Genomic DNA, 24890 nt, shown 5'->3' with positions numbered 1-24890 from the left:
AATGTACTTTCATAGCCAGAAAAGGTAGATCCTTCCTTTTAACATTTTGGGATAGATTCATGAAGGAGCTGTTCATTAGGAACTATTCAAATAGAGGGAGAGATGATCACTTGATTGGGAAGACCAAGCCTCCAATGAATCTTTAGATTAATATTTTGAAAATGCAGTAATAAAGAGGAGGCAATGTAACAAGTGGTAAGAAGGCAGGGTCAGAGTTAGAGAGACCTAAAAAGGCAGTTCTAGAGGAAATAAGGAACAAAAACATAAAATGTACAGAAAACATACAGCTAAATGGCAGAAGTAAATCCTTCCTTATTAGTAATTACTTTAAATGTAAATGGATTAAATTCTCCTATTAAAAAGCAGAGATTGTTACATTGATTTAAAAAACCACATTATCCATGTTTATACTGTCTATAAGATACTCACTTTAGATATAAAGAAACAAGAGATAAAAGTAAAAGGATGGGGCTTCGCTGGTGGTGCAGTGGTTAAGAATCTGCCTGCCAATGCAGGGGACATGGGTTTGATCCCTGGTCTGGGAAGATCCCACTAAGCCCATGCGCCCCAACTACTGAGCCTGTGCTCTAGAGCCTCCGAGCCAACTACTGAGCCCGCGAGCCAGAACTACTGAAGCCCGCACACCTAGAGCCCATGCTCCGCAACAAGAGAAGCCACCACAACGAAGAGTAGCCCCCACTCGCTGCAAATAGAGAAAGCCCGCAAACAGCAACAAAGACCCAATGCAGCCAAAGATAAATACATAAATAAATATTTTAAAAAAGTAAAAGGATGGAAAAAGATATTTCATGCAAATGATAACCAAGAAAGAGCTGGTGGCTCTTAAATGTCAGACAAAATAGCCTTTAAATCAAAAAAGGTTACATGAAATAAAGAAGGACATTACATATTGATAAAAGGTTCATTACAGCCAGAAGATGTAACAGTTATAAACATATATGTACCTAACAAAGGAACCCCCAAATATGTGAAGCAAAAATTGACAAAATTGAAGGAAGAAACAGATGGTTCTACAATAATAGTTGGAGAGTTCAGTACCCCACTTTCAGTAATGGATAGAATAGCCAGGTAGATCAACAGGTAAAAGAGGACTTGAACAACATTATAAACCAATTAGACCTAACAGACATATACAGCATACTCCACCCAACAACAGCAGAATACATGTTCTTCTCAAGTACACATGGGCCATTCTCCAGGATAGACTATATGTTGGACCACAAAATAAGCTTCAGTAAATTAAAAAACATTAAAATCATAGATGCAACTACTCTGGATTAGGACACGGCAGGTGGTATACTGGATTCTTTTACAACTATTATCTTAGAAGTATTTAACCTTTTCAAGTATAACCCTTTTTTAACATAAAAAACTTGGCAAACATCCATGTGATAATAGTTGTACTTTGAAAGAATACATAAACACATATAGTAGTAACAATAGCTAACATTTATTGAATTTTTACTATGCCAGTCACTGTTCTAAGCACTTTACATATATAACTCATTTAATCCTCACAGTAACCCAATAAATACTGTTTTCTCCAATTACAGATGAGGAACTGAGGCAGAAAGGCTAAGTAACTTGCTCCACTGGTAAAACCATTATTTGAACCAAGACAATTTTACTCCAGGGCTTTTACTCTTAATCCCTAAATGCTTGTTTTTCTCTAGTATGCTTTTTCAGACCTCTTGTAATAGGGCCAAAGATGCCCAGAGGTCTGTAGCCCACAGGATGGGAACTGCTACACTATCTCATTTAACCCTCCTAATAGCCCATGATGTAAGTACTATGAACAAACTGAGGCCCAGAGAGTTCAGGCATGAAGGGGGGATACTAATAGAGCCAGGATTTAAACCCAAGTCTTCTGTTTCATATTTCATAATTTCTACTATACCATATGGTGCTTCTGGAAAGGATTTTCCATCAAGGGAACCAAGGGAAAATATGGAGCGTAGGCAGAAGAGAGACTAATCTTTGCCCTTGAGCTGGCACTTGTTCCAGACATTACTGGCCTATAGCCACCTCATGTGTTGTCATGCACCGCAAGTAGAGACATCTGTACCTTCAGGTCATAGTGCATGGAATGACCTCATGGCACCAAGGCTTTTTGAACTAGGCACCATCCAGCAGGCTGAGCCATCTGGGGTGGGGCTTCATATCTGGACCCTGCTCGTGCTTCACCCTGCCATCTGAGATAAGTCACTTGTTTTTCAGTGTGTGCTTATAGTACCTGCTCTATAAAATGGGGATTTATCAGGATGGTTTAATTGAGCCTGGAAAATGCAAAAAATCATAAACCAAATGTAGAGAGACCCCTTGGAATTTCTGTGCTTGAATTTAGAAATAATTATATATTGTTGGCTAATCTGCAGAGATTTCTGAAAACCTCTGAAGAAGTGAGGATGCATAATGTACTGCAGTGGTTTTCAGTATGTAGTTTTTTAAAAGGCTGTGGAGTCCTTTCTTCAAACAGTATCTTAAGGAAAAACCCAGTGTAGAAAATAAGAGGATGCTCTTCTTGGGCTGGTAACCCTGACCCCTCCTCTTTCTCAGGAACATCTATAGGACACATCAGAGTGTTAGAAAACCACTGATGTGTCATTCATTCATTAATCTTTTTTTTCTTTCTTTTGCGGTACGCGGGCCTCTCACTGTTGTGGCCTCTCCCGTCGCGGAGCACAGGCTCTGGACGCGCAGGCTCAGCGGCCATGGCTCACGGGCCCAGCCGCTCCGCGGCATGTGAGATCTTCCCGGACCGGGGCACGAACCCGTGTCCCCTGCATCGGCAGGCAGACTCTCAACCACTGCGCCACTAGGGAAGCCCCATTCATTAATCTTTAATAGGAATGTGATTGTGACTTAATGAGGCCAGTTGTTGTAAGGAACACGCACAGTTGTCTCATTACTTTATTGCCACATCCTGTAAACATGCTGAACTACATTGGTGAGAGGACATGCTAACGTTATAGCATATCTTACACTGAGAAACTTAAACTCATCTTTAGAAAATTGGAAGAAGAAATCTGTAGTGTCCTGCTTTATGCTGCTCTTATACAATAATGATCTATATTGCTTTTGTTAAAACTTTTATTAACTTGGGTACAATGAATGTTTTTACTGCTTTGATTAAAGTACTAACTTTGGAGGAAGAAAAATTGCCCAAGATGCCTGTACATAATGGCATCTCCTGTCCTTTTTCAAGCTTACCAGAAGTTGGAGCTGTTTGCCTTGTAGCAGTAAATACAGTGGAGTTAGACCATCTGGCTTGATTAGCCAGCTCCATGCTTCCTGGCTATATGACTTTATACCTCTCTGAGCCTCAGTTCTTATCTCTAAATTGGGGTGATAATATCTATCTCCTGGGTTGTGAAGATTATATAAAATTGCATGGCAAAGTGTTTTGTAAACTCTAAAGCTCATGTTAGTGACTTTGTTCCTCCTACTCCTAAGAGAAAAGTCTCAAGACATAAAAATATCTTCAGGTACTATTTTATGTGGAAGTGGAATAGATTTTATTTTTATTGAGGACAATTTCACATAACAAAATTCACAGTTTTAACTGTTTTAAAGTGTATAATTCACTGGCTTTTAGCACATCCACGTTGTTGTGCAACCATGGCCACTATTTAGTTCTAGAATGTTTTTGTTACGCCAAAGGAAACCCCATACCCATTAAGCAATCACTTCCCATTTCCCCCTCCCAGCACACCCTGGCAACCACTAATGTGCTTTCTATGTATTTGCCTATTCTGTATATTCATATAAATAGAATCATATAATATGTGGCCTTTTGTGCTTGGCTTCTTTCACTTAGCATAATGTTTCCAAAGTTCTTTCATATTGTAGTATCTACCAGTATTTCATTCCTTTTATGGTTGTGTAATATTCCATTGTGTGGATATGCTACATTTTGTTTATCCATTCTTTAGTTGATGGACACTTGAGTTGTTTCCACCTTTGGGCTATTTTGTTTCGTTTTGTTTTTTATTTATTAATTAATTTTATTTATTTTTGGCTGCATTGGGTCTTCGTTGCTGCATGCGGCTTTCTCTGGTTGCGGTGAGCAGGGGCTACTCTTCGTTGCGGTGTACAGCCTTCTCATTGCAGTGGCTTCTCTCGTTGCAGAGCACGGGCTCCAGGGCACGTGGGCTTCAGTAGTTGTGACACATGGGCTCAGTAGTTGTGGCTCGCGGGCCCTAGAGCGCAGGCTCAGTAGTTGTGGCGCACGGGCTTAGTTGCTCCGCCGCATGTGGGATCTTCCCGGACCAGGAATAGTACCCATGTCCCCTGCATTGGCAGGTGGATTCTTAAACACTGTGCCACCAGGGAAGCCTTGGGCTATTTTGAATAGTGTTGCTAGGAACATTCATTGTAAGTTTTCATTTGAACACCTATTTTCAGTTCTTGGGTATATCCTGGAGTGGATTTGCTGAGTCATATGTAACTCTATGTTTAACTTTTTGAGGAACTGCCAAATGGTTTTCTATAGCAGCTGCAGGATTTTACATTCTAACTCACAATATATTGGGTTCCAATTTCTCCACGTTCTCGCCAACACTTGTTATTTTTCTTTTTCTTTTCCTTCCTTGCTTCCTTGCTTCCTTTTTTCTTTTTTTGTATTATAGCCATCCTAGTGGGCATAAAGTGGGATTTCATTGTGGTTTGATTTGTATTTCCCTAATGGTGTTGAGCATCTTTTGATGTTTTGGGGGTTTTTTTGTTGGTGGTGGTTTGTTGTTGTTGTTTTTGGCCACACTGCAGCATGTGGGATCTTAGCTCCCTGACCAGGGATTGAACCCATACCCCTTGCAATGGAAGCACGGAGTCTTACCACTGGACCGTCAGGAAGTCCTCTTTTGATGTTTTTATTGGCTATTTGTATATCTTTTTTGGAGAAATGTCTATTCACGTTCTTTACCCATTTTTTAATTGGATTTCTGTCTTTTTTTTTTTCTTTTTGGATGTTCTGTGCAGCTTTTGGGATCTTAGTTCCCTGACTAGGGGTTGAACCTGGGCCACGACAGTGAAAGTGCCAAATCCTAACCACTGGATCGTCAGGGAACTCCCAGATTTTTGACTTTTTGTTGTTGAATTGTAGAAGTTCTTTATATAGTCTGGATACTACACCATCGTTAGATAATGATTTACGAATATTTTCTCCCGTTCTGTGGGTTGCCTTTTCACTTTCTTGATAGTAGTATCCTTTTATGCATAAACATTTTTAAGTTTGGTGAATCCAATTTTTTTTGAATATATTTAACATATAACATTGTGTAAATTTAAGGTGTGTAACGTTAATTTGCTACATTTATATATTATAGCATGATTGCCATTGTAGTGATATTTAGCACCTCTATCACATTACATAATTATTCTTTCTTTTTAGTGTGGTTGGAATAACTAAGTTCTAGTCTGTTAGCAAGTTTGATCATTAAAGTTCAACATCATTGTCCATATTCATTATTCTGTGCATTAGATCTCTATGGCTTATTTACTACTATGGCTTATTTACTACTAGTTGCAAGTTTGTACTGTTAAACCTATTTTTTTCTTTTGTTGCTTATGCTTTTAATGTCATGTCTAAGAATCCATTGACAAATCCAAGATTATTAAGATTTTCCCCTGTGTTTTCTTTGAAGAGTTTTATACTTTTAGCTCTTAGGATTTAGGTCTTTGATCCATTTTGAGTTAATTTTTTGTAAGTGGTGTGAGATAAGGATCTAACTTTATTTTTTTGTGTGTGGATATCCAGTTGTCCTAGCACCATTTATTGAAGAGACTTCTTCCTCCATTTAATGGTCTTATTAGCACTATTGTCAAAAATCAATTGACCATAGATGTATGCACTGATTTTTGTACTTTCAGTTATATTCCATTGAACTATAGATCTATACTAATGCCAGTATCACACTTTTGATTACCATAGCAATGTAGTAAGTTCTGAAATTAGGAATCATGAGTCCTCCATACTGGTTCCTTTTCAAGATTGCTTTGACTATTCTAGATCCCTTGCAATTCCATGCTAATTTTAAGATCAGTTTTTCCATTTCTGCAAAAAAAGGCAGTTGTGATTTTGATAAGGATTGCTCTGAATCTGTAGATCATTTGAGGGAGTATTACCATGTTAGCAATATCAATCTTCCCATTCCATGAACTTTCATGAGCATTAATTGTCTTTTCATTTATTTCAGTCTTCTTTAATTTCTTTCATTAATGTTTTGTAATTTCCAATGTACAAGTCCCATATCTCCTTGGTCAAATTTATTCCTCAGTATTTTGTTCTTTTTGATGTTATTGTGAATGGAATTATTTTCTTAATTTCCTTTTTGGATTGTTCATTGTTAATATATAGAAATAAAACTGATTTTTGTGTGTAGATTTTGTGTTTTGCAACTTTGCTGAATTTGTTTATTAACCAATAGTTTTTTTAGTGTAGATTCTTTAGGGTTTTCTTTATATAAATCATGTCCTCTGTTTTGCTTCTTTTTTTCCGATTAGATGCCTTTTATTTCCTTTTCTTGCATAATTGCTCTGGCTAAAACTTCCAGTACAATGTTAAATAATAGTAGTGAGATGGGCATCCTTGTCTTTTTCCTGATCTTAGGGGAGAAGCTTTCAGTCTTTAATCTTTAAGTATGTTAGCTGTGGATATTTCATAAATGCCCTTTATCATGTTGAGGAAATTCCCTTCTATTCCTAGTTTGTGTGTTTATCATTGAATGGGTGTTGAATTCCTCAAATGCTTTTTCTACATCAATTGAGGTGATCATGTGGTGCATCCCTGGGATAAATCTTACGTGGTCATGGTGTGTAATCCTTTTAATATGCTGCTAGATTTGGTTTGCTAGTATTTTGTTGAGGATTTTTGCCTCTGCATTCATAACAGAGATTGGTTTGTACTTTTCTTGTCATATTTTTGTCTTGCTTTGGTATCAGGAAAATGGGGCCTCATAGATAAGTTAGGAAGTGTTACCTTCTTTTCTGTTTTTTGAGGAATGGAATTTTGGTGTAGTATAAAAAGCCTTGAAGTGGGAGTCACTTGATCTAAGATCTATTTCTAGCATCACTGCTAATTAGCAATGGACCTTGGGCAAATTACTTATTCCCTCTTAGCCTCGCCTCATTCTCATGTTTCATCTTTAAAGTGAGGGTTGAAGACTAGATGATTGCTAATGTCTCTTCAAACTTTAAAATAGTTTTTCATTACTGTTATTTTGTTTAACTCCAAAGGCCCAAATTAAAGCTAAGGAATGAGAGTTTTAAGAATGCAGATTTTGGCTAAGTATTATAAAGAAATTTTCAACAGTGAGGGCTGTTCCACAGTGGAATGAACTGTCTTAGAAGGGAATGCTCTTCCCATTACAACTATGTTTTATTAGGGGCTAGACAACCCCGTCAGGGATGTTGTGGAGCAGATTTTTGTGAGTTTTACGGAATGGTTGGCTGGACTTCTAAGTACTCCCTCTAAGCTCTAAAATCGGTATCATCGAATTACCAAGAGAGGCGAAGGCCTGTCTCATTCTTAAGAGGACAAAGCTGACCTGTCGAGAGACAGGATGAGGTTTCGTTCTGGTTTTTTTTTGGCGGTACGTGGACCTTTCACTGTTGTGGCCTCTCCCGTTGCGGAGCACAGGCACCGGATGCGCAAGTTCAGCGGCCATAGCTCACGGGCCCAGCCGCTCCGCGGCATGCGGGATCCTTCCGGACCGGGGCACAAACCCGTGTCCCCTGCATCGGCAGGCGGACTCTCAACCACTGCGCCACCAGGGAGACCCATCGTTCTGTTTTTGTTTTGTTTTTGTTCTCATTACAAATGTTATACATGTTATAAAAAATTCAGAAGTGCCCAGAGAGAATCACTGTTAAACATTTGTTACACTTGCAGGTTTTTTTGTATGCATATGTTAATATTTATAAATTTTTAGATATTTATGACATCCATTGGGCTCTGCAACATTTTCCACCTAATATAGGCATACCTCAGAGATATCATGGGTTTGGTTCCAGACCATTGCAATAAAGTGAATATGCAATAAAGTAAGTCACACAAAATTTTTGGTTTCTCAGGGCATATAAAAGTTATATTTACACTGTATGTAGTCTGTTAAGTATGCAATAGTGTTATGTCTAAAAAAACAATGTACATACCTTAATTTTAAAATACTTTATTGCTGAAAAATGCTATCATCTGAGCCTTCATTGAGTCAGTCTTTTTGTTGGTGGAGGGTCTTGCCTAGATGCTGTTGGCTGCTGACTGATCAGGCTGGTGGTTGCTGAAGTTTGGAATAGCTGTGGCAATTTCTTAAAATAAGACAACAATGAAGTTTGCTGTATCAATTGTCGTTTTACAAATGATTTCTCTGCAGCACCCAGTGCTGTTTGATAGCATTTTGCCTACAGTAGAACTTCTTTCAAAATTGGAGTCAATCCTCTCAAACCCTGCCTTAGCAACTTAAGTTTATGTATTATTCTAAATCCTTTGTTGTCATTTCAACAGTCTTCACAGCATCTTTACCAGGAGTGGATTCCATCTCAGGAAACTACTTTCTTTGCTCATGTGTAAGAAGCAGCTCTTAAGCTGTTAAAGTTTTATCATGAGATTGCAGCAATTCAGTCACATATTCAGACTCTACTTCTAATTCTAGTTCTCTTGCTATTTCTACCACTTCTGCAGTTACTTCCTCCACTAAAGTCTTTAACCCCTCAAATTCATCCACAAGGGTTGGACTACATTTCTTCCAAATTCCTGTTCATGTTGCTATTCTGACTTCTTTCCAGTGAATTGTAAATGTTCTTAATAGCATCTAGTATGGTGAATCCTTTCCAGAACGTTTTCAGTTTTCTTTGCCCAGATCCAAACAAGGAATCAATATCTATGGCAGCTGTAGTTTTACAAAATGTATCTCTTAAATAACAGGACTTGAAAGTTGAAGTTACTCCTTGATGCATGGGCTGCAGAATGGATGTTGTGTTAGCTGGCATGAAAACAACATTAATCTCATTGTACATTTCCATCACAGCTCTTGGTTGATCAGGTGCATTGTCAGTGAGCAGTAATATTTTGAAAGGACTCTTTTTTTTTTTTTCTGAGCAGTAGGACTCAATAGTGGGCTTAAAATATTCAGTAAACCATGTTGTAAACTGATGGGCTGTCATCCAGGCTTTGTTGTTCCACTTATAGAGCACAGGCAGAGTAGATTTAACATAATTTTTAAGGGCCCTAGGATTTTGGGAATGGTAAATGAGCATTGGCTTCAACTTAAAGTCACCAGGTGCATTATCCCCTAAAGAGAGAGTCATTTTGTCCTTTGAAGCTTTGAAGCCAGGCACTGACTTGTCCTGTCTGTGAAAGTCATAGATGTCATCTGCTTGAAAATCTGTTGTTTAGTGTGGCTACTTTGATTCATCATCTTAGCTAGATCTTCTGGGTAACTTGCTGCAGCTTCTTCATCCGCATTTGTTGCTTCACCTTGCAATTTTATGTTGTGAAGATGGTTTCTTTCCTTAAACCTTATGAACCAACTTCTGCTAGCTTTAAACTTTTCTTCTGCAGCTTCCTCACCTCTCTCAGCCTTCAGAGAATTGCTCTGGATTAGGTTTTGGCTTAAGGGAAAGTTGTGGCTGGTTTGATCTTTTATCTAACCACTGAAACTTTCTTCATATCAGCAGTCAGGCTGTTTTGCTTTCTTATCATTCATGTGTTCACTGGAGTAGCACTTTTAATTTCCTTCAAGAACTTTTCCTTTGCATTCACAACATGGGTTAACTGACACAAGAGGCCTAACTTTCGGCCTGTCTCAGCTTTCAGCATGCCTACTCACTGAGCTTAATCATTTCTAGCTTTTGATTTAAAATGAGAGATGTGTGACTCTTCCTTTCACTTGAACACTTAGAGGTCATTGTAGGGTTATTAATTGGTCTAATTTCAATATTGTGTGTCACAGGGAATAGGGAAGCCCAGGGAAAGGGAGAGAGATTGGGAATAGCTGGTCAGTGGAGCAGTCAGAACATACACAGCGTTTGTTAAGTTTGTTGTCTTATATGGCCTAGTTTGTGGTGCCCCAAAACAATTACAATAGTGACATCAAAGATCACTGATCACCGATCACCATAACAAATATAAAAATAATGAAAAAGTTTGAAATATTGTGAGAATTACCAAGATGTGACACAGAGACATGAACTGTTGGAAAAATGGCGCTGATAGACGTGTTCAACTCAGGGTTGCCACAAGCCTTCAGTTTGTAAAAAACTGCAGTATCTGCAAAGCGCAGTAAAGCAAAATATAATAAAACAAGGTATGCCTGTACTGGCTCTCAGATATACAAGCCATATTAGTTTGTATGACTATCCGTATTAGTATGTGTGCCATCCTTTTAAACTACTAAAGCATAGTATTCTTTTAAATTGGTTTTTTTAAATTTAACTTGTGTCTATTAATAGATGTGTTAATTAACAGTTTATCTCAGTTGCAACAATGGTTCAGTAAACTTTTTACATATATAATTTGCACAGCTGGGCCAGCGTTTCTGGAGAATGAATTCCTAGAAATGGAATTGCCTGGTCAAGTGGAATTGCCATTTAATCATTAATGGATCTTGTCAAACTGCCCTTCAAAAAAGTTGTAGCAGTTTATAATCCCACCAAGAGGTGTTAAACAGTGCTATTACCCAGTGTTAAAGAGAGTATAGAGAATCCTCAGTATTTTTAATCTTTGTCAATCTAATAGGGTGAAAATACCTAATTTAAAAGTCAAGTAGGGCTTCCCTGGTGGCGCAGTAGTTGGGAGTCTGCCTACCAATGCAGGGGACACGGATTCGAGCCCTGGTCCAGGAGGATCCCACATGCAGCAGAGCAGCTGGGCCTGTGCTTCATAACTGCTGATCCTACGCTCTAGAGCCCATGAGCCGCAACTGCTGAGGCCTGTGTGCCTGGAGCCCGTGCTCCACATCGGGAGAAGCCATCGCAGTGAGAGGCCCGGGCACCGCAACAAAGAGTAGCCCCCCTCGCTGCAACTAGAGAAAGCCCGCGCTCAGTGGCAAAGACTCAACGCAGCCAAACCAAAAATAATAAATAAATTAAATAAATAAATTATAAAAAATATACTAAAAAAATAAAAGTCAAGTAGTTCTGGCACTTCCCTGGCAGTCCAGTGGTTAGGACCCACGCTTCCACTGCAGGGGGCACGGGTTTGATCTCTGGTTGGGGAACTAAGGTCCCACAAGCTGCAGCGTGGCCAAAACAAACAAACAAAACAAAACAAAAAAGTCAAGAAGTTCTGTAAGGTTTAAAAAGCAAAACACATCAGCCCTCTGCCTATCTCTATCCATCCCTGATTATTATTTCAGTGGCAACCACTTTAAACTTTTTTTAGTTGTTTTCTGATCCTGACCTCTATATTTTTAAGTAACATGATTACACATACACTCACACACACACACACACACACATATATATATATACACACACACACACATATATATAATTTTCCTTTTGTCTTTCTACCATGGAAGGTGGTAATTATCTTATACTGCTACATTATACCCATCACATACACACTTTTCCTCCCAGTTTTTAGTTAAATAAATATTCCCTATTTACATTATTGTGACATATAAATGTTATTCACAGTTGAACCACTTGGTGTATTTGGTCATATTTTCTTTCCTTGCTTAGGATTCTTTTGGAATGTTTCTTATTGATTTATAACAGCTCTTTGTATATTATGAATAAACCTTTTGTCATACGTGTTGCAGGTATCTTTCCTCAGATTGCTATCTGATTTTATTTGTAGAATTGGTACAGAAATTTTTGTAGACTAGATTTATGAACCACCCTGAGGGCTGAGGATTCTGTTATTTGCTGTTCTGTTTGGATGGCCCATTTGGTATTCCTTGTTTTCCATCCTGGTGCATCTGAAGTTCTCCCTGCCTAAACAAATTTTAGGTACTTGCTGTAACTGCAAGTTTTTAGTTCTTAAGGGACCCCCTCACCTTGAAATTCAAATCTGCTCTAGGCTGAAGATGGGCTTCAGGGAGGAGAAGCAGAGCAGAAATATAGTTGGGCCATCACTAAAGTATGAACTTCACTATTGCATAAACATAATTAATAATACCAGCTACCGTTTATTGAGTACTTCATAATGTGCCAAGTATTTTGCTCTGTGGTGGGTAATTTAATCTTTGTCATTGTATGGATCAAGAAACTAAAGCTCAAAGAGATTACTGAGCCCCACTCAACCAATGATTAGCAGAGTCAGGATTCACGTCCAGTCCCTCTGACTCCTGTGCTCTCCTTCACTCTTCCCTGATGTCTGTTTGTTTGTTTGTTCAATTAGCAAATATTCTTTGATCCTTTTTAGCCCCGTGCTAGTCAGTAGTCAGTTAATATTGTTAATATTGTTAGTAGTCAGTTAATATTGTTTCGTCGAGAAATCACTTTGAAAAAGAGTTTATAAAGTTGGATATTCACATTCCCTATGACCCAGGAGTTTAATTCCTAGATATATGCCAAGAGAAAAGTTTGCACATGCATCCCAGGAGGGAGGATGTACCAGAATTTTCCTATCAGCACTATTTGTAATAGCAAAAACTTGAAAATGACCCCAATACCCATATATAGGTGAGTGGATAGGTTAGTTGTGATATATTTTCACAATGGATATAACTTATAAAATAATGCATATATAAATATATAGAATAACACAAAAATAATTAACTATAGTTACAAATCATGGTAAGGATGAATCTTAGCAATATAATATTGAGTGAAAAAAGTCCCAGAAGAGTACTTATAACTTTATACCTTTTATAGAAAGCTAAAAACAATGAAAACTAAACAATGTTTTAGAAATATATATGTGAGTGATAAGATCATATTTTAAAAAGCAAGGGAATGATAAAATCAAGATTCAGGATAAGGCTGACGTTGGATGGAGAACTGGAGGATAGGATAGAGAAGAAGAGGACGTAGCTAAATATAAGTACGTTTAGGTGTTTCAGTTCTTATGTTGGATGGTGGGTTCAGTATTTGTTATATAATTAAATAATAATTAACTTGAAAAGGAAATAAATCCTGTCACTGCTTCACATAAATGAACCTTTGGGACATTATGCTAAGTGAAATAAGCTGGTCATAAAAAGACAAATACTTCCACTTATATGAGGTACCTAGAGTAGTCAGATTCATACAGAGAGAACGTAGAATGGTGGTTGCCATGGGCTGGGGGTGGGTGGGATTGGGAAGTTGTTGTTTAATGGGTACAGAGTTTCAGGTTTGGCAAGATGAAAAAGTTCTGGAGATCTGTTGCGCAGCAGTGTGAATGTACTTACCGCTACTTAACTCTACACTTTTGAAAATGGTTAAGATGGTAAATTTTATGTGGGTTTTTTTTTAACCACAATTAAATTTTTTTTGGCCATGTTGCACAGCTTGTGGGATCTTAGTTCCCCAACCAGGGAATTGAACCCAGCCCACAGCAGTGAAAGCGCTGAGTCCTAACCACTGGACCACCAGGGAACTCCCAAAAATAATTTTTAAAAATTAAAACAAACGTGGTCTATGCATAGACTAACGATGAGAATATTCATTAACCAGAGATTCTGATTAATTTTTTTTCTCTACTAGAAGTTCAAAAATAAAGGCAAGAAAGAAAGCAGTTCCCAAGACAGGGACCTTACCAGATATTAAGACATACTATAAGGAATAGACAAATAGACCAATGGAAGAGAGTGAAGATCTCAGAGATAAATCCTTGTATAATGGGAACTTAATATACACTAAAGATGTAATCATCAATCAGTGAAGAAAATAATCATTGTTAAGTAGATTGTGTTGAGAAAACTGGCTCGCCATATAGAGAAAAATTAAAACTAAATTCCTATATAACACTGCATACAAAAAGGAACTAAAGATAGATTAAAGATCTAATTATGAAAGGCAAAATTATGAAGTTAATGAAAAATGTATAGGCTAATAAGATAAAGATTTGATAAATTTGATTATATTAAGATTAAGGATTTTTGTTGGATAAAGGATACTATAGGCAAAGTTAGCTGATAACAGAATGAGAGATTAATAATGATTAAAACTGACAGTAGATTAGTATCTAGACTATATGAAGTAACTCCTACAAATCAACAAAGGAAAGACAGCAGCTCCAGTAGAAAAATAGGCAAAGAATATGAACGGGCAGTTTACAGGAGAGGAAATCCAAAAGTCCATCAAGAAGAGATGCTCAAAGTCATTAGTAGTTAGAGAAATGAACATTAAAACAGCAATGAATTATCAATTTATTCGATTGGCTAGAAACTAGAAAGCCAGATATTTACAAGTATTGGCATGGATCAGAGGCTGTAGGAACTCCCATGCATTCTTCGTGGCTGTGAAGCCTGTTGCAGGCATTGTGGAGAGCAGCATGGCACTGTTCAATCAGATGGAATATATACATGTCTTGTGACATATCCTAACAGGATATATGAGAGGGTGTTCATTTAAATGTTAAGTCTGGCAGTTAATTGAAGAGTTGTGGGCAATCTAGATACCTGTCTCTGAGTTAATAGGCAAAATGTGGTGGATGCATATCATGACACTGTGTACCCATAACAACTTGTGGACCTTAAAAGCATAGTACGGAGTGGAAAAAGTAACAAACTGAAAGATACACAACACAGTGCCAATTAATTAATCAAAAATATACGTATTAAACACATTAGAATGTCTGTGGAGTGAGGAATGGGAATAAAAAAGAACCAAAACAAAACAACTCCCACAAGAATGTTGTGTAAAGGAGAGAAATATGAGCTGTTTGAGATTAGCTGTCAGAGCTTTCCAAAAAATGCTTCTTATGGCATGCCAAGAAATGATGGAATTAATTGATAAGGCTCTGTTTCTCTCAAACTGAATGAAATTTTCTGTTCTTCACTAGTGCTGGTTGGTGGCCCAGCCTTCCATTGGTCACCCATGACCGCTAAGTAGAAAAACACTAGCTCTATTCTCCTAGACCAGGTTTCTCAGTAGGGAGACTATTAACATATTGGCCAAATGATTATTTTTTCGAGGGGCTATCCTGTACATTGTAGGATGTTTAGCAGTAGCAGCAGCCCTGGCCTCTACCCACCAGATAGATGGCTGGTAACACCCCTCCCCCAATTGTGACAACCAAAAATGTCCCCAGACATTGCCAGATGTCCCCTGGGGAGAAAATTCACTCCCAGTGAGAAACACTGTCCTAGACTCTAGGACCTAGAGCAGCATGGATGTTGCCAGCCATGAGATTGATTATGAGCAAGTATGCCAACCTACTGGTTTCACTGTGAAAAGTATCAAACTTCTCTCTGTAATTTAGGAGTTCAAAGAAAAGAAACTTCACTTTAAAAGAAGAGAAACTTAGTCTAAATTAACTGCTGTTGGGAACAAGTGATCTTACGGTTTTCTGTATTTAAATTTCAGGTACTGTTCTTTTCAGCAACAATAGTAATAATACCTTAAACTGCTTAGAGTTTTGAATTTGTTGATTTAAAAAAAATACTTTTCTCATCTGTTCTCTCTTTGGAACCTCACAACAAATAGCTTTATAAGATAGGATAGGGATTTGTCTCCATTTTTCAGATTAGTAAACCAAAGTGCAGAATCCTGAAGTGATTTATCAGGAGCACGTGACCTTTAAATTTATGTCTGGAGAGCCAGATGTAAAATCTGGTTCTTGGTTAAGTGCTCTTTTCCATAGAGTACTCAACCATTTTTTGAGGTTTCCAAAAGCTTCAGGAAATTGTTGTCAGTTCTGCCATGGTCATTTCTGTTTTTAACTCCCCTGATTTTTCCTTTAATAATTTTTGCCCAAGTCCTTTTCTTGGATTTCAGGTAGTTTCACAACTACCTCCCTTGGCTCTACATTGTCTTGCTTCCTCAGGGTTTCCCCCCCAGCTTAGTGACTGATGCTGGGAGGCAGAACTTGGGAGACAGAAGATCTGGATTGGCAGCCTAGCCCAGGCCACACTTGCTGTTTGGCTTCTCTGTAGCTCAGTTTTCATCATCTATTCAGAGAATCTAATCTTACTTGCTCCTTAGCTCCCTCAGGGATGTTAGGGGAAGGAGTAAGTTTATGCCTGGAAAAGTATCCTATTTTTAAAGATCTCCAAGGAGAAGCTTTCATCATGTCTGTCTGTTACCAAATATAGTATCTTTTCAGACTCCTATCCCCTAAACTGCTGTTTCCTCCTGGAATGGATGAGTGGCAAAATCTCCTACCTGGAAATCTTTAAAGTTCTATAGATTTTTCTCAGACCAAGACGTTAAGAGGGTTACTAGAATGTGGCTAGAGAATGCTAAGATGGTAAAGGGCTGTAATCCACTTCTTAAGAGAAAGGAAAACTTTTCTCCTCAGAATATAATAAAAACTCCTAAGTGTGATCAGCCTCCTCTGAGCCTTGCCTGCCTCTTTAGGCTCATTTCTCACACCTCCCTCGGGTACTAGTTGTACTCTCTCAGGTATACCATGTCCCTGCATCATGATACCTTTCTCCACCTGCACCTATTGGACCATCAGGACGGAGATGGTAGGTTCCTTTCTTCAGGAAGCCTTGCTTGATTCCTCCACGTTGAGTGAAGCACCTCTACTCTACTTCCTTGGCTACCAGGGCCTACTCCATTATAGCACTTATCATTTTGGATTATAGTTATTTGTTTCTCCTCAGTAGACTTCTTCTTGAGGCGGTTTTGTATTTTATCTTTGAATTCCCCAGTCCTTAGCCTGGTGTCCAGTAAATGTTTATTAAATGACTGCTTGAGTGACTCTTCTGCCTGGAGAGGAGAAGACCTGGGAAAAAAAAGACATAAAATTAGGAGAGTAAGCATAAGAAATAGGGAGTAAATTTACTCTGTGCTTCTCTGAAGGACAAGAGTTTGACCCAGAGGCAGAAGGAGGAGGCAAAGGCAGATTTTTTTTCAGGTCAGCACCAGGAAAGAACTATCTAGTGCATTTGTTATCATTGGAATGCCTGCTTCATGTGGTAAGGTTGACCATTTGCCAGGGGTGTGGTAGGAGGTAATTGCCAACCAAGTTTCTGCCCTGTAGAATATTCCAGCAATATGTGGGGTCTTACCAGGTCACAGAAACTGTGCTATTATATCTGCTTGCTGGGCCTCTGGATGATCTTCAGATAATAGCCATGCCTTCCTGTAGTTTTGTCCAGGCCTAATATGCCAGTGCCTTCAGCTCTTCCTTATGTGATTTGGTTTCCAAACCCTTTGTAATCCTGGCTGCTCCGTTGTGGTCATGCTTATTCATCACTGTTCTTTCTACATTGTGGTCCTAATACCTGATCTCAGGGCCCAAGTTTGCTTTGACAGAGCAGAGAATGGTAGAGCTGCTGCCTCCTTCATTCTGGGTTTATTCTTAGTTAAACAGCGTAGTGTTGCCTTGGCTTTTTTGGTAATGGCCCTGTTGGCGTATATTCCCTGGCAAGTTGTAGTCAGGTGAAACCCCTAGATCTGTTTCACATGAGCTGCTGTTAAGCCACTCCTTCCCCAACCTATACTTGGGTAGTTGGTGAGGTTTCATTGTAAGGTTTTGGTTCTTCATTTCAGCTTCTCAGGTCACAGCATGTTAGAGCTAGAAGAACTCTAGGAATGAGCTTTATTCATTTTGGATCTTGTTTCTGTTTCCCATGTTCACTGCCTTGCTCCTCTCTCCTTCCCAAGCTTTGTACTATTCACAGTGTGGTAAGCAGATCCTTTGTATTTTCATCCAAATCATTCATGAAAATATTGACCAGAGCTGTAGAGCATATCCTAGACACCTTCTTCCAATTGATTTCTGTCCATTTATCAGCATTTTTTTCACGCTGATTCAAGCTGTGAGTCTCTGACTTTGTTCAGCTACCTGGGCTTGTCGTTTTCGTTTCACCCTCAGTATTCCTCTTCAGCCAAGCACGGTGGGTGGCCCTGCCCCCATAACGTAGGAAGATATAGAAGTGATGAGAATGCCAGAAGTCGGAAGTGCCAAACATCAGCACACTAACAGGGGAGCTGGTGCCCAGAGAAGGATGTGATCTGAGAGCTCTTTTTTGACTTTTCGTGAATTACGGTTTCTGAGATGAAAGAAATCTAAAACAAAGACAGTCCATTTAAATTGGGCTAGCTCTTACTGTTAGCATCTAACATCATCATCTCAACTGTGTAGCCTTGTGGAGAGAGAAGTGGGATGTTGTTATTCTTATCTTCCAGATCAGAGAAGCTGGGATTGTTCCTCAGCAAATGTTTGCTGAATGAATCAGTGAGTGAGTTTCAGGCTAGTCTTCACTTCAGCTTCATATTTTCAGATTCAGGGAGAGAAGGATGAGTGGCTTACACACACACAAACACACACACACACACACACACACACACGCACGCACGCACGCGCACATGCACATGCACGCACACACGCCATAATGAAGCCTCCTTCAGAACCAGAGCTCTGCCATTTCCAGTCAGTCTCCCCTTGACAGCTCCTGACCACACTGCTACATCTCTCCTCTGAACTCCCATAGCACTGCTTGATGCTTTGCATGGCTGCCCAATTCATGCATTTATGTCTCATCACCCCAAATTCTGGAAGAGAAGTTAGGGCCACGGCTTCCCATTATTTTGTGCCTTTCACAGCATCAAGTACAGGCACTTGGTTGAGCAAACTGTCGAACCAAATGTGTCGCCACCAGGTGGCACCAGAGTTCCTGCTGTTGCTCTGAGAATCTTGAGTAACTTTCAGCCATTTATTGCCAAGCTAGCCATTAAAAATGCCTTCCTTAATGAGGAAGCTTCAATTTATTTATTAAGTAGAATGCCAATAAATACTACAGTAGACACAAGTAAATTAACCAGGCAAAATTGTAACTTACCATTTTCCCCCATAGTAGACTATTGTGTTCACACAGCCCCTCTGCCTGCTGCTTGTCAGGCACTGAGCTCTCACCCCAGCAGCTGCTTTCCAGGCCTTGAAGAGAATCTGACTTTCAAGCCACCCTGGCACAGAGCGTCTCGATACCTGAAAATGGCTTCAAATCCTTGGTTTGGGTTTTTGGATCATTTATTTTTCCTGGAAAGGACAAATTAAACATTATAAAGAAATTGCTATAACCCCACCACCTTTAATATGTTGATTATTTTGGTTATCTCACTGCAATCTTTGCTCCCTTATATATGTGGCTTTATTCATTTTTGATCATGTGAAGCCATAATAAGAGCTCTCATTTACTTAATGCTTACTATGCAACTATGCTTGTTGTTTTATATACATTGCTGCTATTGAAATATAAGAGCTATTATATTGAATCCTTAAATTATATTTATTATATTACTTATATTGAATGCTTGCCTTGTTGGGTACTGTTCTAAAAGTTTTCCATGCATTAACTCCCATGACCTATATAGCCTGATGAGAGTAGGTACTGTTTACCTCATTTACAGTTCAGAAAACAGGCTGTCAGAGTTAAGTGACTTGCCTAAGTTAACACAGTAAATAGCCGTATTGGGATTCATATCTAGAACTCTTTAATTCTAAAATTACTGTTCTTTTCACTATATTATCGCATTCTGCTTTGTTCATTTGCTCTTTAATGATGTCTGTTTGTACTTCTTCTTTAGAAAGGGTGTAAGGATTCATAGAATCATTAAAATATGGGTTTGATCTATGTTATTCTCCTGCTGCTAGACTGTTAGCTCCTTGAAGACAGGGACGAACTAGAGGTCATGTTTATTTATTTCTGCATTCCTCTTCTCATGAAGTGCAAAGTAAGTACTTGGATGAATGAGTGAAGGCTGCCTTCACTCTCCCAGGAAGTCTGAGATACAGGGCTGCTTAACAGAACCTCAGCGTGCTAGAGCTTGAAGGAGTTTGAAAATCAAGTCAAACCCTTCCTTTAAGGAGGAAGGCCCTCCTTAGGGTTACCTACTGAGTTGGAGGCAGAACAGAACTAGAATCCAGGTTTGCTGGGCTTCTACTGGGCCATCTGGTTTCAAAGAGCCTAATCCTGTCCCTAAATCTCCTTCCTTTCTTCCCTTTCCTACCCACCCCCCTCCTCTCTTATCTTTCATGATGTGTAAGTTGAGTAGCTTTACACCCTTAAAGTTTCAAGCCTGAACGTTACAAAATGAGGCAAGATTTTCCATTCATTTTACACTGATGCCCAGACTTACTCCTAATTATGTCTTTGTTCAACCCAGAATAGAATCCAGGTCCTCTGCCTCTCACCACACCCAAAATATGCAGAGCTGCAGCTCACATAGGGAAAATTATCTTGACTGGATTCCCCCCCCAGAACATGCTATTGGTGATTGATGGGGAGTGGGAAAGAGGCTATTAGGGCAGGCTGGTGGTTTTTATGTAACAGCCAACTTTTTGGAAAACCTCAAAGGAGATAGGAATTCCTGTTCTTTCTCAGAGCGGACACATGTGACCAGGCCATGTGATTTAATTCTTCTCTAGTTTCTGGGCCTACTGTTTTGTAAACACCCCCATGAGCCTGTTAAAGCAAACAATGTGAAGGCTAAAGACCCTGCCTGTAGCCCTTCTTTCCATACCCACCTTCATCTACCCCCCTTTTAGTGTCACGATTCTGGTTGCCTTATCCCCTAGTTTAAATAATCTGTGATGTCTTTTCCTGGTCTCCAAGTATCTCCTAGAATGTCACCTGGAACATTATTTGGGTAGCCGTTAGTACATCCTGGTACTTTTCACACTTTTTTTGGTAAGGCCAGAATATTTTAGAACACTTCATTCAGAGTCAACTGCAGGTTGCTGTACAGTGGAATTGGTACTGAGACTACATTGTTCGCTGACCAGTGGGCACACAGCACTGGAAGCTCTAAAGCAAAGTGGCTGCTCACCATTTTCTTCCACTGTGTCTCTCTTTTTTTTTAATATGTAAAATAACACTAAAAAACTAACGCTTTTTCTTGCCACAGAGCAGTCTATGAGAGAGTAGTAGCTACAGACAGCTTAACACTAAAAAGATGCTTTAAGCTGCACTATCCAGTGTTGTAACCACCAGTCCCATGTGACAGCTGAACACTGGAAATGTGACTGGTCTCTTTTGAGATATACTGTAAATATAAAATAAACATCGGATTTTAAAGCCATAGTACAAAAAAAAAAGTAAAATATTTCATAGATAGTTTTATATTGACTACATCTTGAAACAGTAATATTTTAGATATATTGGGTTAAATAAAATATATTATTAAAATTAAGATCATCTGTTTCTTTTTACTTTTTTTTTAACATAGCTACTAGAAAACTTATTTAATTTTTTATAGTGGCTTTACCAGTTTATATTCCCACCAACAGTGTAGTAGGGTTCCCTTTTCTCCACACCCTCTCCATCAATTTATTTCTTTTTTAACTTTATTTATTTATTTTTATACAGCAGGTTCTTACTAGTTATCTATTTTATACATATTAGTGTATATATGTCAGTCTCCCAATTCATCCCACCACGACTCCCCGCCTCCTCCCTGCTTTCCCCCCTAGAAAACTTAAACTTACATATGAGACTCACATTATATTTGGACTGGGCAGACTAGTCTAGAAATCCCCAAGAGTAAATAGTTTCTCAAAAGTTTTCTCTTCTGGGGGCTTCCCTGGTGGCGCAGTGGTTGAGAGTCCGCCTGCCGATGCAGGGGACATGGGTTCGTGCCCCGGTCCGGGAAGATCCCACATGCCGTGGAGCGGCTGGGCCCCATGAGCCATGGCCGCTGAGCCTGCGCGTCCGGAGCCTGTGCTCCGCGACGGGAGAGGCCACAACAGTGAGAGGCCCACGTACCAAAAAAAAAAAAAAAAAAAGTTTTCTCTTCTGTGGAACTTTAGGAAACTAGCTAATATTTTCCTCTCTATAGCCACCCCCCCCTTTTTTTAAAAAAAAATTCTTTCATTTCATTTAATGCTACCAAGAAGAAAGCCTCTATTAAGTGCTAATTATCTGTTTTTACACCTGCTATTCACCTGAGAAGAGTGACATCTAGTAAAAATTGGGTGGTTGCAGGAGGGAGTTAGGAGACATTGGAGAGCAGAAGACTCGTGATTGGTCCAAACTTCTGACTTAGAATTGTTTTATACATTTGGAACTCTGTAGCTAACAAGTCTGAGGTAAAGATATGAAGGAGGGAAAGTAAAATAGATGCTCTTTAAAACAAATGTGCTTCCCTCTTAGGGTTCTAGTCTTGCTTTCCCCTCATTTATCTAAATTCACTGAGGATCTGTCATGGGCCAGACAGTTTCCTAGCACAGAGGAATCAGATGAGTGTGGCCTTGTCACTGCTCTCAAGGAGGTTACAGTAAGCTAGAGAACGAATTTGAATCCAGTCTCATACTCTAGGTAAGCACTGTAATGATGGTAGAAAAGAAAATGCGTTTGGAGCAATAGGAAGTCATGATTTATTCTGCCTAGAAGGGAGACTGAAGCCTTTGTTTGTCTTGGATGTGATACCCTCAGGCCAAAAGACAGATGGGAAGGATATTTTGCCCTGAGGGGAACAACCTGACTACAGGCATGGGGAATGGTAGGAGGTGGTCCTTGAAATAGTAGTTTGGGGCTCCATTGTGGGGGATTTGACTGCCTGTCTAAGGATGTTGAGTCTAAGGATGTTGAATCTTATCCTGTAGACTGGGGACCCTTAGAGGGTTCTAAGCAGGGGGATGACATACTTCAAGACTGTGTGCTCCTGGGAAGGATAGATTGGAGGGGGAGACACTGAATGCAAGGAGACTTAACAAAGAGGTCATAGTCAGCCAGGTAAGGGGTAGCAAGGGCTCACATGTAAAGGAAAGAATATGTACAGTAAACAGTTGGGTGGGGGGGTAAAAGGTTGCTGTCAAGCACGGTCCCAGATTTCTAACTTGGGTCACTAGGATGTGCCTTTATCCAAAATTGGAAATGTAGGAGAGGATCAGGCTAAAATGGAACACAAGATGCGCTCTGGATTTGCAGATAGAGCTGCAGAGGGAGCTGGCTAGAGCTGAAGTGCTTGTGTTTGTGTTTCAGATGGTGACCCTCTTTCAGATGTGGGTTGTTCCCCTCTATTTCACAGTGAAGCTGCACTGGTGGAGGTTCCTAGTGATCTGGATCTTGTTCTCTGCCGTCACAGCCTTTGTCACCTTCCGAGCCACCCGAAAACCACTAGTACAGACAACCCCAAGGTGAGAATTTAGGAGTGGGTAGTGGGAAGGAGCTAGGCTTCCTGAACTAACGGGTTGGGATGCACGGGAGACAAGTGGGTTAGACTGAAAAAATTGCAGTTTTTGTCTGCCAAGATTACTTGGCACAAAGCCCCACCAAAACGAGCTGATTGGGAGACCTCTTGCCCCATTCACAGAATAAAAACCTCCAAGTCTTTCCCTATAGCTTACCTTACAGTTTACATCAAGGTCTGTTTATATTAAAAGCTAACAAAATAAGTAAGCAAATCCTGGTCATTGTGGTTTCATTATAACTGTCATTTTCTTCTGTAACCTCTTCTCTGATCTCTAAATTAGATTTTCTGTCACATTCTCTCCTAGTGCCCTGTAGTTTTCCTTCATAAAACTTATTGTAGTTTATAACTAAATATTATTTTGAGTGTCTGTCTCCCCCACTAAACTAACTATGAGATCAGGAACCACATCCATTTTGTTTGTCACTGTATATCCAGGCCCTACCACGGGGTCTGGCACATAGTAGCCTATTGTCTGAATTTTTGTTGAATGAATGAATCTCAGCAAATTTACAATTTTCCAGCAAACAATACTTCCTTCTTTGGTCACAAAGCAGCCCCTGCCTGTATACATCTTTTTTTTTTTTAATTAATTTATTTATTTATTAATTTATTTATTTTTGGCTACATTGTGTCTTAGCTGCCACGCGCGGGCTTTCTCTAGTTGCGGCGAGTGGGGGCTACTCTTTGTTGCGGTGCACGGGCTTCTCATTGCGGTGGCTTCTCTTGTTGCGGAGCATGGGCTCTAGGCACGCAGGCTTCAGTAGTTGTGGTGCATGGGCTCTAGAGCGCACACTCAGTAGTTGTGGCGGGCGGGCTTAGTTGCTCAGCGGCATGTGGGATCTTCCCGGACCAGGGCTGAAACGCATGTCCCCTGCATTGGCAGGCAGATGCTTAACCACTGCGCCACCAGGGAAGTCCCCTGTATAATTCTTTGTATTTCCAAATGCATTTCTCATTTGATCCTCCCAACCAGCTTGTGAGGTCATTTAATATCTATACTTGACAGAAAAAAAAAGAGATTTTCTCATTTATTCATTCATTCATTCAACAAGCACCTGCTATGTGTCAGGCCCTGTGCTGAGCACTGGGGATACAGAGCTGGAAAAGACATGGTCCCTGTCCTCAAGGAGTACTTGGTTTAATGGAGGAAATGGACAAGAAAGCAGCTGTTTTAGTGCAGTTGGTAAGTACTGTGAGACACATGTGTACAGGTTCAGGAGAGCCTAAGAGAAGAACCAGCTAGCCTCAAGAGTTGTGACTATCTGATCCAAAGTTTTCCAAGTTGCAACTTGCTCTTTTTCCCATGCCTCTTATGTTCCACTTTACTACAAGCCTTTCTTTGGCTTTCTGAGTTTCATTCTACAAAGTAAAATTTATCTGCAAGGTGAGGTCAGTGATCTAGAAGCCCCTCTCTGGCTGTGGTAGTTTACATTAAAAGCCAGTATAGAATATTACAGACTCTGGAGCCAGATGGATATGGATTGGAAACCCTAGCCCTGCCAGTTGTTAATTATATGACCCCTATGACTGCACGTTTCTCAGCCTTGAATTCTTTATCCCTAAAAATGTGATAATAATTGCTACCTCTGATAATAATTGCTACCTCATATAGGGTAATATGAAGAAAAAGTATAATA

General features: G+C 39.5%; 1 protein-coding gene across 3 annotated transcripts in view; it reads left to right on the top strand.

Annotated features, from left to right (window-relative positions):
- The window catches only part of RNF121 (ring finger protein 121), an 82547-nt gene that overhangs the window by 37491 nt on the left and 20166 nt on the right, over window positions 1-24890 (top strand). For all 3 annotated transcript variants that reach the window (XM_082659072.1, XM_082659071.1, XM_082659070.1), the window contains one exon: window positions 23043-23197. In XM_082659072.1, the coding sequence (XP_082515198.1) occupies window positions 23043-23197 (155 nt within the window). The remainder of the gene's footprint in view (window positions 1-23042; window positions 23198-24890) is intronic.

This window comes from Grampus griseus (genome assembly GCF_964374135.1).
Source record: "Grampus griseus genome assembly, chromosome: 8".
NCBI classification, from domain to species: domain Eukaryota; kingdom Metazoa; phylum Chordata; class Mammalia; order Artiodactyla; family Delphinidae; genus Grampus; species Grampus griseus.
This window is presented reverse-complemented; position numbering and strand designations above follow the sequence as displayed.